The 15993-nt window shown below is 42.6% G+C and overlaps 1 protein-coding gene across 2 annotated transcripts in view; it reads right to left on the reverse strand.

Moving 5' to 3' along the window:
- The window catches only part of COL22A1 (collagen type XXII alpha 1 chain), a 235023-nt gene that overhangs the window by 109891 nt on the left and 109139 nt on the right, over nucleotides 1–15993 (reverse strand). For both annotated transcript variants that reach the window (XR_008235346.1, XM_052788276.1), the window contains exons 13-14: nucleotides 2678–2731; nucleotides 1007–1060 (exon numbers count right to left, since the gene is read on the reverse strand). Coding sequence is in view for 1 of the 2 variants with exons in the window: in XM_052788276.1 (XP_052644236.1) it covers nucleotides 1007–1060; nucleotides 2678–2731 (108 nt within the window). In the remaining variant the exon portion in view is untranslated. The remainder of the gene's footprint in view (nucleotides 1–1006; nucleotides 1061–2677; nucleotides 2732–15993) is intronic.

The following is a 15993-nucleotide window of genomic DNA, read 5'->3' on the forward strand; positions in this document are numbered from 1 at the left end:
GAATAGTGACCTTTCAGTGCAATAAACACATCCTATAAGAAATTCTGCAAGTCTATGTCACTGTCCAATCCCAGACCACACCATGTGTGGTGTGATGGGATGAAGTTGCATCAGTTCTGGAAGCTATATTGGAAAATTATCACAGTTTTTCCGAAGTGGGACAAGTGTGGCACAAAGCAGAATTGGGATGTAAGTAATGGGGAAAAAAGAGCTTTTCCACTGTGTATCACTACTTTTGTGTATGCCTGCCCTTCCAAAGAGTCCTTTCCCCAAGTTCCTCCAGTCACCACCAAATGACTGCCACAAAGGGTCAGTGAATGAGATGATAAAGGTCCACCACTGGGACGAAGATAATTCAAAGGGGTGGCGATCAAGCAGAGGAAAGGAGGGAAACCTCTAAAACACACTTAGATACTGGAAAATGTGTTTGTGGTTTTATGCTTCAACTGTGGTCCTCTTAAAGGCAGTATTTGGTATGCTGCATCCTTCTTTGAGCTAATCCTGCACCTCTTCCTTTGCTCTTAGCTTTTAGCAGTACACAAGAGGAGTTCAGGTCCTTGCTTCTGTGACCGAGACCCCTATTTCTCTAACCCCTGTCCGTTGTGGAAGCACAAGATGGCCCCCTGCACCCCCTGCCATCTCCACTAGCCGATGACTCTGCCAGACAAAACAAATGGCCAGGTTCTGCAGCTGCAGCTATTAACCAACACAGCAACAGCAGGGGGTCCCAAACCACAGGCTGCCATGACTGCCCCCCCTTTCCCATCTTAATGGTAACAGAGCTGCCCTGGGAGCCTCCCAGGATGGCTAATCCATACGACACCTGCCATTGCTGCAAATGTACAAGGGAGAGTGCTGGGGCTATTAACTTCCTACCATTCGTTTCTGCTGTCCCTAAAATGGCCGTACAAATCCCCAAGACATGTTCCACTCAATACAGATTGATTTTCACTGCCTGCCTTGCACTGAAAGGCAAGGATTACATGGGAGGAACACAAAAGCTTACGGCTTCTCCTTTTGCTCCGTCCTTCCCAGCAGGGCCAGGTGAGCCCAGGGACCCCTGTAACAATAACAGAATTATCATCAGCACAATATCAACACCCGTTGCAAGTGCAAGTACTTAAGTAATGCATCAAGACAAGAATAAGGAATGAGAAGAATCATTTCAATACAAACATTTATTATTTACACTCTCTGGAGGAGCTGCTGCTGACATTAACACACTGTGACCGATTGATGAGCTGTTAATGAGGAACTAGGCACTCTTGGCCACTTAACTGATTCAAGAATAAATTAATACAAAAGCTCTGCAGCTAATTAGGCAGGTAACCATTGAGTCATCTTAATATCATCTCCCCTCAGCCTCTCTGTCCACCATTCCATTGTCTCAAAAAACTGCTGTTTTGTAACTAAATACTGATTTTTTTTAGGGTTTTTTTTTTTCCACTCTTTGCTTGTACAGCATCCATCCCAAAACTCAGAAGCCTCTAGGCACAGCTATAATGCACATAAGTAATGAGCCTAAAAGCAAACAGAAAAGAAGCCTTGAAAAACTCAAGCACTCCTCAGGAACTACCCTGGCCACCAGGAAGTCTCAGAGCTCTGAACGTGCAAAGCCATAGAAAACAAAACCAGAAAAACAGACACCACTTTTTAAATCTTCCTATGCACCAGGACGAATGGAACTAAATATGCTGAGGTTGGCAGCACCACAGCTAAGGGGGATAGCAGCAAATGCAGGGAAAAGGCAAGTTTTGCTGCATGCAGCTGGCAATTTAAAGAACAAATGGAGAATGGAAAGACAGCAGACACAAAACAGGCAAGCCAACGTACACGGTGAAGAACTGGCTTGGTGTTTTTACTTCTAGGCACTGCAGCACTTTCTTTTGAAGTATATTGTAAAAAAAGGCTCAAATGAGAAAGAGACACGGGCACTGCAAACTGCCACTCTGGGCTGTCATTACACTGAGCTGGTTTGTTATGTATTACTTGGAAGGGGATTTTGCCTTGTGTATTACTTGAAGGGGAATTTTGCCTTGCAATCCTGAACATTTGCTATTTTACAAGAGGTGGAAAAGTTTAAATTCCTAAAATACCCCCCGCAAATTATGTTTAAGGCATTTCTGGCAAATGTGTCCAAAGTAAATATTAGTCAACAGAGCGAGCTTGGTGCAGGATAGGGGGGCTTTTTGTTGTTGGGGGTTTTTTGGTGGTGGTTGTCTTTTTTTTTTTTTTTTTTTAGATGATGACACAGTAAGCAGCTAAAGGCCATCTCAGTCCAAAAGTTATTTATGTTCAGTGCAAGAAATGACATGATAATCTCAGCCTTCTGTGTCTCATATTGATGAAACACTGGTGTTTCAGTATGTGGAGGCATTAGCACTGATTCTGTTTCACCCTTCTGTTTTGGAGTTTTACAAAGTTTAGACAATGTTCATGCCCTTGAGATCTCCACACATTTGTCAAATGTGGCTCATTTAAAGATTTTAAGGCGCACTTTGACGAAAAATAGTACAACAACGCAGTCTCTTTTTCTTAGCATCTTGCTAACACAAAACAAGAAAACACAGAGGTAAAACAAAAGACTTAGAAGAGGGCCTGTTTTCATTAGCCTTCCACAATAGCTTTATAAACTTTTAAACTTTTCACAGTATAATTAATAAAGACTTGGACTTACTTTTTCTCCTTTATCCCCTTTCAGTCCAGGAAAGCCAGGGGGCCCTTCTTCACCCTACAACATCAATGGAAAAAACACCTCATATGAAATGCCATACCGTTCTATGACATATTTATGTGTTTTAGACAGCACAGTTATCATCCGTTGAGAGTTGAGGCCAACTTCTCCTTGCTGTAACAATGCTGTTCTCAGTCACCTGTAACTTGCCCATGTTTGAACAGGTTCACTTTCAATTTTCCATTCCAGTGACTTCCTCTGGCTGATCCCTCCTTCCCCTCCTTTTCGTAAATACCATCCAAAACCAGTCTTTTTCCAAGAACAAGATTAGAGACCTATCGTTGTTAAATAAAACTATTTGAAACATAGAAACATTTCACTGAGAAACTCTCCTGTTGCCACATTTCAAAGCACGAGGACTTGAAATTTGGCATGGCCAACTTACTGCCACACTGAATTTCCAATGGCATGGAAATTTTTTGAAAAACCCAACTGTGGGAATTTTTTCCCCTTTACCTGCTCACATTAGGCTCAAATGTAAGCTTGGAAGCCACTCCGTTTAGACCTTATCAACAGGTACTTCTCATAGTCAAGAGCAAACTTCACCAAAGATTCAGAGTAGGTTTCAGTCAGACCTCTGTGAATAGAGCAGTATTATGCCTGCTGTCATGGGGTACTTGGTTGTGATCCTGCAGCCTGGCTACACCTGTCCTGCATATTCATCCTCCAACTGATGGCACGCTGGTTCCAGCATCGCTGAATTTTACAAGAGAGAGAATCATAGAATCGTTTAGGCAAATGACATGCCACAAAGCCGAGCTAAGTGACTGAGAGCTTTTTCCCCATCTGTTTTTGTAAAAACCCAATAACATAGAAGAATCCTTATGAAAGAGCATTAAAATGGCTAAGCAATTGATGCATATATTTCTAAGTTGCCTGTATAAACATGAGGACCACCTACATACGCACATAAATTCAGGCCAAATTCTGCCACATTCAGTCTTATTTGTGATGGTTTTTTTCCTGCATGAGTAGTCCAGCAGACTTAGATGGATGTATTCCTAGGGCAAGGTTCCAGTCAATATCAGAGTGACAAAATCCGGCCTTATTTATTTATAAGTATATTTGCCACTTAAAGGTTAATAAAAGATAGTATCTGGAAAGTATCTGTGCTGTATATGCAAATTAAAGTCATTAGATAAAAAGAAATGTGATTATAAAAGTAACTGAACCTTCATGAAACACTCTGTCTAGAATTTGCAATGCAGCTAGTAGTAAAAATCAGATCTGCTGTATTTGATTGGCTCCCTAATGAGATAGAAAACCCATCAAATAGCAAATGTGATTTTTAAGGAAATCATTTGCTCTAAGAGGTCAATATAACTTGAAGGAACTGCGGTTCCATGGCAAAGTGTGCAGCATAGGTAGGAGAAAGACTCGTGTCTTTTCTATGCAAAGTAAAGGAATATGTTTAATAGGCTTCTTCTCTTGCCTTTTTTTTTTTCCTTTCTTTTTCTCCATGAAGCAGCAACTGCTTGGCATAGCTGAACAAATTAATCCTAGCATCAGTCAATAAGTTTGATGCACAGCACTCACAGATCCATTCATGCTGGACAGGACCTCGTAGGGTTTCTAGTCCAACCTCCCACTCAAAGCACCATCAACAGTGAATTCAGTCCAAGTTGTTCAGGGTTTATCCAATTTGGTGTTGAAAACCTCCAAAAATAAGGTTACTCCTCTTCCCAGATGCAAACGGTAACTTGCCTCCTAAGCCAATAGCATCCCAGAATAAAGGCTTTTTCTTTTGCATTTTTTATTAACTAAAGCAGCATGATTTTGTCCTTTTGACTTTTAACAGATCTCAAGCAGCTGCCTACAAAGATGTGAAGCCCAGAGCAGATCTGTTGGTCCTCACAACCAAGAGGCTGCATGGGCATTTGCAGGAAAGCGCTGTAGACTCTATCCCACTTGGTGACTATACTTACCAGTTCAGGTCAGCCTGAACTGCCACCCATGGACCACGGTCACCAAGCAGGGAAGAAGGGCTTCAGGGATGCACTGTGCTCAGGGAATATGCGATTCGGCAAAGCCCAGCACTCCAAAGAGCTCACTGAAGACATTTTCTTCACTTGTATCTACTGCCACCGCCTCTCTCTTGATGCATAAACTGAAGCACCGCATGCCACACATCAGACAGCCTGGCACAGAGCTGACCCTTTACTGGAAATAAAGCTAGAGTTTTCCCAGCTTGCGGGGGAAATCTTTGTGTATCCACCAGCTTTACCAGTTCCTCCCCAAGGAGAAAACTGCACAGAAGCAACCTAGACTCTAGAGACAGGTTTAATATCCCCTGGAGAACCACCACTGAACCCCACCAGGCTACAGAGTGGAAAGGAATCCTACTTGTGCCCCTTCCACTGATCCCCCATCAACCCTGGCTAGCTGCTTTGTATCCCTGACTAAACAGAAAAACCTGTCAGGCTAAGGGTAGGTTCAGCAGATGTTTGAAACTTAATAAAAGCACAAGAAGAGATTGTGTTGCCCATGTCAAAACGCTCACCTTCACAAAGTGAACTACATAACCTACAGGAGTGAGCAGTAGAAGAGAGCAGGAAGCAGAAAAGCATTAGTGCTGCTATGTTGCATAGTGCCAAAGTAGCTGTGATAGGCAGGGCTGGGCATGCAACCAACAGCTTGCACCCTTAACTCACAGTCAGCTGCCAAAACCCCCGCTGAGGGTGCAGCTAACTGGAATGGAGTCATGTTGCCAGAGTAATTTACTTAACTAAGCAACTCTTTTTATTTTTTTTTTAACCAACCAACTTCATTAACTGCATTGCAGAACTATCACCTCCTCTTTTCACTTGTCCACCAGATATTTTCTTTTATCAGGTAAAATTCCAAGCATTGTGGGCCACATGCTGCTAAGACCTAGAGAAGTGCTGGCGTACCCAAAAGGTATTGTTCCCTCTCCTCAACTCCTCCAATTAGGTCAGCTGGGTTAGCAAAACAGCTCTCCTCTCTCTCCAGCACTTGTGGATTGAGGGGCTCTGCCAACACATCTATCCTGGAAACCACTTTCTAAAGCCAGGGAACGTTGCAGTTAGAGAATGACAAAATTGGCCAAAGAAGAAATCACAGGGGCCTGAAATAACATTGTTCAAGAGGAGTTCTTGCTGGAGAGGTTACTGCTTCAGCAATTAGGCTCAGAAGGAAGGCAGCACATTTTCCTGAGTACTTTCCCCTTTCCAGGCTTATGAGCATGCTGTCCTTTTCTTATCCACTAGAAAACCAGCCACTTATGTTTAGTTTTCATCCTCTGTACTGCACAGCCAGTGGTCTTTAATCAAACATTTCCAAAGTTAGCAAGAGAATAAACACCCTCATTAGCTCACCGTTGATAAAATATTTGTCAAAAGAACCTAGATTTGGCAAGCTGCCATCTGATCTAAAGCAACCAGAGGACTTTTCGTGCAATATGGCTATGGAGTGCAGTCACATGGAAGCAGATACTGCTGAGCAAGACGGGGCAGGCAGGTACTGCAAGCACTGAAGTCAAATACTGACACAGACTGTGAGTATACAGAGGTTACATAGCACACAGGTAGCTACATATTTCTACAGATGCCATTTTTCACTTTTCAGTAGTTGTTCTACGGTTATTTACTTGAATTACAGCAACGCCTCATTTCTTCCCTGCTTGGGCCACTCTGCTGGACTCTGTATGAATAAATATTAAATGACAGTCACTATGCTCCAAAGCTCAGTTTAAAATTGCAAGCAATGTGTACATATAATAAAGAAATAGCAGAGGCTGAGAGCAGAGGCCAGTGAAATAGCTGCCAAGCAGACACAGTCTGCAAGTGCACTGGGCTGAAGGATCCAGGCACCACAGTGGCAAAATGGGTAGGCTTTGGCAGCTGGCATTGAGTCCTGGGGAAGAAAAGCCCATCACGTTCCTTGCAGCAGGGCCAAACCTGGTTGTGCTACTGAAAAGGATAAAAATAATACTATGTACCCACAGGCTGGCTGTGTTCCCAGCTTCAACACAATGGGATTCTGGTGGTGACATGTAAACCACACCTATCTGTTTATGCCATGCATTTCTACTGCCACCCATCTACTTTATGAATATCTGAACTTCAAAGGGTGTCCCATTCTGGAGAAACCTCTCGACCAGAATAGGAAGGTAACAAGACCAGGCCCTCCAGGGAAGAAGCAGCAAAGGCAGAAATGACTATTGTTAAGAAGGGCAGGCAACAGAGTCTAGTTTCTAAGGCAGCTTCCCTTAGGCTTAGCCTAGGCTTTCTGGAGTAGTTTTATGCTGTAGGTAGGGTGACCTATTGCTTCCTTGGTCAATAGTTTGGGGACAAAAACTTGAATGTATAGGTAGTTGTACCTGTGAAGAAGTGCATTAACAAATATGGCAGCTTGGCTTAGGAAATTCCTAAAATATTGACTACTGCAAGCTCTGAGGATGTAGCACGAGACAAATCACTCTGAAAACTCCATCTTTCATTACTGAAAGAACTGATATAAATTCTGCAAGCAAATTAGGAAGGTTTTCTGAGCCGTACTAAAACAAACAGTTTAGGCAGAATTCAGTAAAAAGGATAGAATTTTGAATTTGTTTGTATTTACTTTTTAATGGAAGTGTTCAGAGCCACGCAAAGGATACAGAGAAAGGCCTAAGCACTACTTCTGTCATTCCTGGGGGGTCTCAAAGCAGGGCTTATATGGGCACATGGTGTGTCCAGATCCAATGGACAAAAGGAAATGCCGTATCAGGAAATTCAGAGGCACAGGCAAATCTCAGCTGCTGCAGACAGAGTACTGGGGTGATGAAGAATAAAGATACTCCCATCGTCCTCAAGTGTATCATCCATCAAAAATACAGAGGTGAGCCGAGGAAGTATAGACACACCCAGATAGGTTCTTTTATTTACTTGTGTACCTCAGCAAAGTTATCCCATTTCTACACTTGAGCAAGGATGTCTTCCTGGTACACCAGCATCACATGGGTTTACCAGATCACACCAGGCCTAGGTTAGTGATCCCTCCATGGTCTTGAAGGTTGTGGGTTTTTTTAAACCTTCCATTACATGCTCACCATATGCACATATAGCATAATTTGCTGCATATCATCCAACGATTCACTCACTTGGGTTATATTGAGCCTCGCTACCCCAAAGAATTGCCTGAACGTTATGTATATGGTCTGTGACCAAATTATATCTACATCCCATGTAGATCCTCAGATGGCTGAACGGAGATAACCATGAAATTACAAAGTAGATAACCTTAATTGCTAGATGGTATGTTTCCTCAGAGCGGAAACAACTAATACAGGGATTTTGCCATATCCAGCCTTATAGCGGAATTTCTCTGAAATTAGAGACCTAAAATGGAGAAGAGAGAGATCTGCAGGTATACGGAAAGTTACAGAGATAGAACAATTCAGTATTATCTGATCCTAGAGAGACATCAAAAGCACACAAAGGAATAATTCCTCAGTGATGTTTTTAAGCAATCTACTCAAGTCTAACTGCTTTTCTTTCCTCCACTTGCAGCTCCTCAAGCAGCTGCCAAGTTTACAAATATTTCTTCCAGCTCGAGAACAGCTGTGGCTTATAATCACATATTTTATTTCAAACTCTGGGTTGTGGCCTACATTAATGGAAATGAGAGCAAACTAAACAGGAAAATAATGGGGAAAAAATCAGTCCAAAACACATGGTTAGATTCTCATTTGCCTGTCAAATTCAAGTAAATCACTGGACTTTTCCTTCAGCTTATAGAGCAGATGACAGAAGACGGTTCATTCTAAGATTAATTCTATACATTTTCTTTATTTTCTCTTCCAAACTGGTCTACATCTAACACAAAAGTGCCGCTTTTCTAATCCTAAAATGAAATAAAAATTTCTAAACCTGTCACGAAACATCAATAAAGGTGTCATTGGGAGACCTTCAAAAATCTGCCAAGCAGAACCCCATGAATCACACACTCAACATATTGACAGCTGCGCGAACCAGGGGATCTATATCCAAGGTAGAAGACAAAATAGCAAGAGCTGAAGAGAAACAGAACAAAAGCGGCAAGATGAAATGGAAACAGAAGCAAAATTGAACTGTGCAACGTTAAGACTTCACCATTAACACAGCCCTCTCTCCTTTGTTAATTAACTTCACAGCATCCCTGTGAAATGAAAAGGAAGTTATAGCAACTGTAATATTGCTTTCATCTCACGAGGGTGACAAGTCAGAGGCACAACTGAGCAGAAGACATATGGAAGGTCACAGAGTCTGGGACAAAGATAGAAACTCACTCCAGATTTCCTGTGTGCTAGGTCAGTGCCCTAACCATAAGTTTACTCTTTCTCTCTCCTGGCTCTTTGGCCTGCATTTAACTTGGCAACCTGATGTTCACAAAGAATAAACCAGAACACCATGGGTAACTGGCCTACTGCTGATCCATGGTTACACACTAAACTGTCTTTACTGTTTGATGAGAATAGTGAAGAAGGAGGACAGAAGAGATGTTGCCAGTTGAGTGTGGTCCTCAGGTTCAAATGTCTGAGAACACTTCCAAGAGACCACATGTGTCTGGAAGGATATAATATCTTTCTTTTCTAGGTTTTTTCCATTCAGGAGCTACCAACTTGAGGAGGCTGAAATAAAAGATTTCACAATTTTGTCTCCAGCAGCCATACAAAATAAGTATTTTCTTGAAAAATGTTGTAAATTTCAGGTTTGTCTTCTTTTAGAGTGGCGAGGCAAAGACAAAGGTTTCATTAAAAGGCAGGGATGATCTGCAGATCAACTGAGAGGCAGAGCTGCAGTAGATATATGTCACCCAGCTCCGTTTTCAAAAGCTGCTGACCAGGGAGGCAGCACAAATGACTGCCATTCTCCAACACACAGATGCGGGATTCTATTAGCTTAATGATGTAAAACCTTATTAATATCTTGGCAAATTTGACACCAAAACTAGCATTATCTTTTGCTTCCATGAGAAATAAGACATTCTTCTCAACTTGGAGTTCACTTTAGTTCATTCTAAGAAAAGAAGAAAATCTTCTCTGCTGGTCTCTGTATTACACTCTGATTTAATAAACAGAAAGGTCATGTGGACATGACACACAGGGGTCAGTAGAAGATATAGGTTTGGCTAGTCTATCAGGAAACCCAGCCCAGTATGCAGACAGCTGGTTAAATGATAGTTATGGGCATTTTTTGTACTGCAAACATATCAAAGATTTTATTCAATGCATTGCAGAGAAGTCAACTGTCCCCAAAAGGAACTTCCCCAGGAGAAATTCAGGAGACCTTGTCTTTCAAGGCTCTCTGAACCCTTGAACTTTATCATGAACATCATGGGCCCTGCTGTGAGACTGGAATGGTCTTTCTGACCCTTCATCCTAGTCATTGAATGTTCTTCTGGGGAGAGCAGGTGCATCATTTTTCAGGGATATCAAGAGGTATCTTTCTCTGAAGAAATCTGATGCTCCACCTTGACATCAAAATAGATAAAACAACAGCTGTGTAGCAGTTAATTTGACACATGGTCACTCATAAACCTGGCACTGCAGAAGAGAAGATGCATCAGAGCTTACTGATTTGGTAACCAGCTATACCGTGATCAAGGTCACTGTAGAGTTCAGAATAGCCTGGAAACATCCTAAAGACTTCAAAGCTGTCACTGCTGTCATTGGTGCCCAAGATCCTGTTCATTAGCTTCATACTAATATGTGATATACCTTCCACCGTGACACACCTTCACTCACTATATAAGGGATTTCTGAAAGACTGGGGTAGTAAGACAACTCTTGACAACTGTTCAACTGCTGGTTCATCTATAATCAAGACTGGCCCAAGTGGAGTACTTATTTGAAGAAAGCATCTACCTCTGCAAGGGAGTACAGGAGAGAACAGGGGGGAGCTCTTGTCTTTGAAATACTTTTGTTCAAGAGCTAGAAGAGTTGCTCAATCAGTTGCTGAAATCTTCAAATTAAGAAACAGTCAAATTGTTTGCAGACTTATTTATGATTGAACATACTGAATAGGAGGCAGAAGAAAAATGGGAATCAATTGGTACCACAATCCCACTACACAGAGGAACAACCTGAGAAATAAACTGGACTACAATGGGTTGGATTCCCAGAAGCAGGACCAGTAGTTCCTGAAGTTCAAGTTTTTCTTGTTTGCATGGTTCTGGCAAGAGGGTCCTCAATTAAAGATACCTTAGCTAAACACTTTGAAATGTGAAAAACATAACAGCTCTGCTCCAAAAACTTCCTTGTCTCGAAGTACAAGCTGATGCTCCTTCTTGGCATCTGCCACAGCTAGGGACCAGACAAACAGCTTGCCAAGTGCTAGAGGGCAAGTGTTCATTGAAGTAGAAAAATAACCCCGTTGTGTATCATGACATTGATTAATTTGTGTCCGTACGTCTTTAAATAGCACACAGAAAATAGTTCTGGTCTCATGGATGATTTGCCACGTACTGGTTGATATTTTGCCTTGTGAGAAAAATCTGTTAATTCCTTTTGCTGTGCTTCTGGGAAGTTCCTGATGCTTCAGATCTCCACACACCCCTCAAAAATGTCAGTAGCTCTGAGAAGAGCATATTAGGGCAGAAGAGTACTGGGGTAGTCCAAACTCTGGTGCCAATCTGCTCTTAAACATCTTCTGCTATTGATATTCCACATTCACCCCTCAGAGTCTATTCCAGCAGCTCACTGAAATAAGTAGAATGCTTTTCCTCAAGTTTAACCACATCATCAAGTCCATGATTTCTCCCCTCCTTGCAGAGTCCATTCCTTTCAGCCTCCCTGCTGGTTAAATCTGCGAAATCACTGATCATTCTTCTCATTGCTCTTTGCAACGAGCAACATGTCTCCACGTATCTCTTTAAATGTCATGCCCAAACCGGAGACAGCATCCTGCCTGAAGGCTTTATCACCACCTACTTACAACTTGCAGTGATACGCCTCTGCTGACTGCCAAACACACCTGAGGCTGCTCAGTCAAGCCTTTGCCAAGATTACAAATTGTTTTGGTCCAACCAGACATATTTGTTTATAAAGTGATGCTGCTCCCTCAGTCTTTTTCATCTCAGAGTGCATTACAAAGGTCATGATCATTCTTTCCATTTTACTTATGGGAGTACTGAGGTACAAGAAGGGGAAGAACTAAGGCCAAGATCCCCTACGGAGCCAACCAGAAATACAAACTGAGTCTCCAGAGACCAAAATGCACTCATAATACTAAATGCATCAGATTCTCTTGAAATAACAACCACTAATGGTCCAGTCACTGTTTCACCAGGAAAAAACAACTTGCCATGAAAAAAACCCACATTTTCCTCATCTGGCACTTGCTACAATACACATGTTCATTACCCAGCAGGGTCTGACACACAAATCACCACCTTTCTGTTAAAGCCAGAGACAACAGGCCTTGTGGACTTTGGGAGACATAAAATCTCTAGGTAGTGCTTAAAGAAAAAGGGTGAGACCCAAAAGGGGAAATTAAAGATGCCCAAGGTTTTACTTGGGAAGTAAAGAACAGCATGAAACATGGTTCTGCTATGGTCTCACCAGCCCCTCCACCTGCACCTTCAGAGAGGCCATGAACAAAGAACCTGTACCTTCCCAGCCACGAACAAGGAAACTCAGCCAGGCAACACCTTTGATCAGTGGAAAGGGGAAAATCTGGCTGCTTAACTTAGATAGATGTGAAAACATGTAGCAGGGAGAGGGACAGGGAACACTTAAGATGCTTCTGATAGACCTGTGATAGCAACTTGCTTCATGTAATGCTTCAGCTCTCTGTGATTCATTAGGCTACGAGATCCACTTCAGAGTGTATGCTCCAGACTGCTAGGAAAGCTTTTTTTATTTTCCATGTAACAGGCAACTAATCCATAACTATCCGCTGCAATATTGCTCTCAGGAGCATCCTGCATTCGCACAACAGTTATCAATGACAGAATCAAGGCAATCTGTTCCCCCTCACCCCCCCAGCTCTTCTATCAGAAGCAGCACAAAGTTGGCAAATCTTTCTCACATGCTTCCTTTCCACACTGCCAGTGGATCTTGGCAGAGAAATCCTCTAAAGAAACAAGTGCTGAAGACTTTGCAAACTTCTGGTTGCCAGTAGATGTCATTATATACCAGCAATGTACCTGCCAGCCAGGGGCCAATGCTGAAAAGAAAGAAATGTTTTCTAAGTTTATGTAAGGAAAAAACCCCAAGTTACTAGTATTCTTGCACTGCTGAGAATTAAGCTGTCACAATGCACAATTAGTATGTGATCTGGCTTTGAGCTGTTTATTACAATCTGCAGCTGTTATTCTGGGTCACAGAAAACCACAGAATTTATCTAAAACCCTCTAATTATTGTTAAGAAAAAGAACTCCATCAAACCACGGTTATTTAGCTGTGCAGAATGTACTTTAACTACAGTTAAGATGACTCAAAAATACTCAACATGCAGACTGAAATTGCCCACATACACAAGAGGATTCAGAACATACTCAAGAGTAGTAAGGCAGATATTAACATTAATACACCTCACTTTTTAATTCAGAAAAGAAATCACAGATACAAATGACTCCAGTGAGCTGTATGACAGCCTTATAAAGTAGATGAGGTGTTATTTTACAGATGTTTAAATGCTGGACTGAGAGGTTAAGGGCTGAGTGACCTTAACCAGATGAAGTCAGTAGTTAAGAATGGTTCCCGAGAGAGATGATTCCCAGCGCAAAAAAAACCCCAAACAAACAAACAAAAAAATACCCCTGCAGATATTGCACTTTCACTTTTCATTACCAGGTCAGTTTGAGCTACGCTCACATTATTTTTTATTGTGCAATAAAGTAAGAAGACCTGAGTGCTAAGAACGAAACCCCGAGGAAGCAATGTTTCCACAGCCACTGTCTCCAAGGAGCACCAATTACTGGGCAGTTGGGATTTTGTTTTGTTTTCAAATTTCAAACTTAATAGTATGGCTAAACTTGGAGATGTTTTCCCATCTTGTTACTCTCAAGATGTGCTCACTGAAGGAGCACTGCCTGCCGACCTGGATGCTGATGCGCAAAGGCTCCTGCTGCCTGCTGCTTCCTTGGGCTCCAGGAGTCACCCTTCAGCTCACCAGCCCTGAGTAAACTGGGTGGCATTTAGGAGTTTGGGGACTTGGTGGCAATGTCTGAACACCACAGCAGCCCAAACAAGGCCTGTAACCTCGCTGGAACACCTTCCTTGCACGAGGCTCAAGGTTTCAGCAGTGAAAAGGACACACACATCATCTCTTGGAGCAATAATTAGTTTTGTTTGGAAGTTGCAGGAATAAGGACTAATTCTTGGTTTGTGCAAGCTCAGGCTCCACATCATATAAGTGCTCAGAGAGCATATCCTGCTTCTAGAAGTTCAGGTGGTTGTTCCCCCTCCTTTGTACTGAAGCTGGTTTTAAGCTCTCAGCTTTGGCCCTTGCTTGAACTACACTGCAGCAGCCCGGCAATGCACCCTGTTAATCCTGACCCTGACTTACAGAATCACTTTTCTGGCTTGGACTTAGACTTGCTTCATCAACCGCAGTCCAGTCTGGTAATCTGGACTCTTGGCTGAATCTGGCTACCATCACTGACCCATCTCACTCTCTTGCTGGGGTGGTATGGGATAAGCCCTGGCTAGTGAGGTCCCTGCCCCACCAGTCATGGTATTGCTCCCAGCTCCATCTCCCTTGGGGCACAGCTGGTCCTTGCTGCACCCTGACACTCAGGGACCTGACTCTCAAACATTATTATAGCTCTGTGTGTCCAAAATACCACTTCCAGCCTGAGCCTTACCTGCAACCAAATCACACACAGCCCTTCCTGTCCCAAAATGCATCCCCTAAAAATACCTAGGCAAAAGCTCTCCTTTGCCATCAAACCAGCATGCAATATCACACTCCAGCTATGTCTGTGGCACCTTTTGCAGGCAGAATTCCACTCATGTTCTTGTGCCTCAAGTTACTGGATACTAGCCAGCCCTGACCCAGAGGCACTTCGCTCGTGCTAATTTGGTAAGCCCTGCTGACAGCACAGCACTGGGGTAAAAAAGTTACATGGCTTTCAGGCCAGACCTTTCTTATATTCAGCTGCCTCAGGGCAAAGACAGAGAGCACAGGGCTCTGTGTGGATGGACTGTATCTAACAGGGTAGATTTCCACAGCTTTTCCAGAAACCCTAAAAATGGCAATAACTCCAATTTGGAAGACAAGCAAGAGAAGGGGAAGCAAAGCCTTTGTTTGAAGGATCTAGCAGGCAAGATACACAAAGCCTGGAGGGAAAGAGGTTCTCCAGCTTCATTTTACAGGAACAAAGACTAGCTGCTTTGCCCAAGGTCAGCAAATCTGTTAGAGCCAAGTTTTAAGCCCGGGTCTCCTGCAGCCTCGCCCAGAGCCTTAACTATCTGCCTGCTTTTTCTTTTTATGCTTGTTCTTGCAGTCACTGCATCTCTAATAAGCCAAGCCACTTCAGAGGTTTTATTCTCATTAGAAATCCTATAATAATCCTTCTGCATTTTTATCAGAGCGACTCATTACCATGAAAAAAAAAAAAAGACCACCATTGTTAGGAGAATATAGACTTAGTCTACTGAAGTTGTTTCTCATATTCATTGCTGCATGTGTGATTATTAGCATGAAGGGAAACAGATAGAGCACAGAGGGAAAGCTCGGATACTCTTGGAAACACAGTTTGTATCTTTGTACTGACTAGATGTTTAAAGATGTCTCTCCCTAATTAACTCAGAAGCACTATTTTAAACACACAAAATTTTAACCTCCAGACCAGACTGCAAAGAGGAGCTCCAATACCTACTGTATGAAAAGCAACTTCATTCTGTTCATTTTAAACTTGCCATCAACTAGTTTGATTTGCTTCACCTTAGCTTTTACAACAGAAGAAAGAGTGAAAAATAATTTCCTACTGATATCTCCATACCACTCAAAGTTTGACAGATTTTCATCTTATTCTCTCCAGAGTCATTGCTTTTCCAAGTACCTTCCCACCTGCAGAGCCTTCTCACTACCGTTGGCCTTTAGGATGCTAGAAAGGTGGCGCAGCACCATTGCATAATACTCCGTACTTTGCAAGAAAAGGGCAAAAGTTTTTGAAAGCCTCCAAGTTAAACTTTGTATGGAGGCATTAGAAGGGCAGGCTGGCTCAAGATGTGGATGGCTGTGCCCCAGGAATGCAGGCCTCATACTCTACAGAACCTCACTTGTCAAACATGATTTCCCTGACTTTCATCAAGAGCCACTGAAACCCCG

Source organism: Harpia harpyja, chromosome 5 (assembly GCF_026419915.1).
Source record: "Harpia harpyja isolate bHarHar1 chromosome 5, bHarHar1 primary haplotype, whole genome shotgun sequence".
Classification (NCBI taxonomy): domain Eukaryota; kingdom Metazoa; phylum Chordata; class Aves; order Accipitriformes; family Accipitridae; genus Harpia; species Harpia harpyja.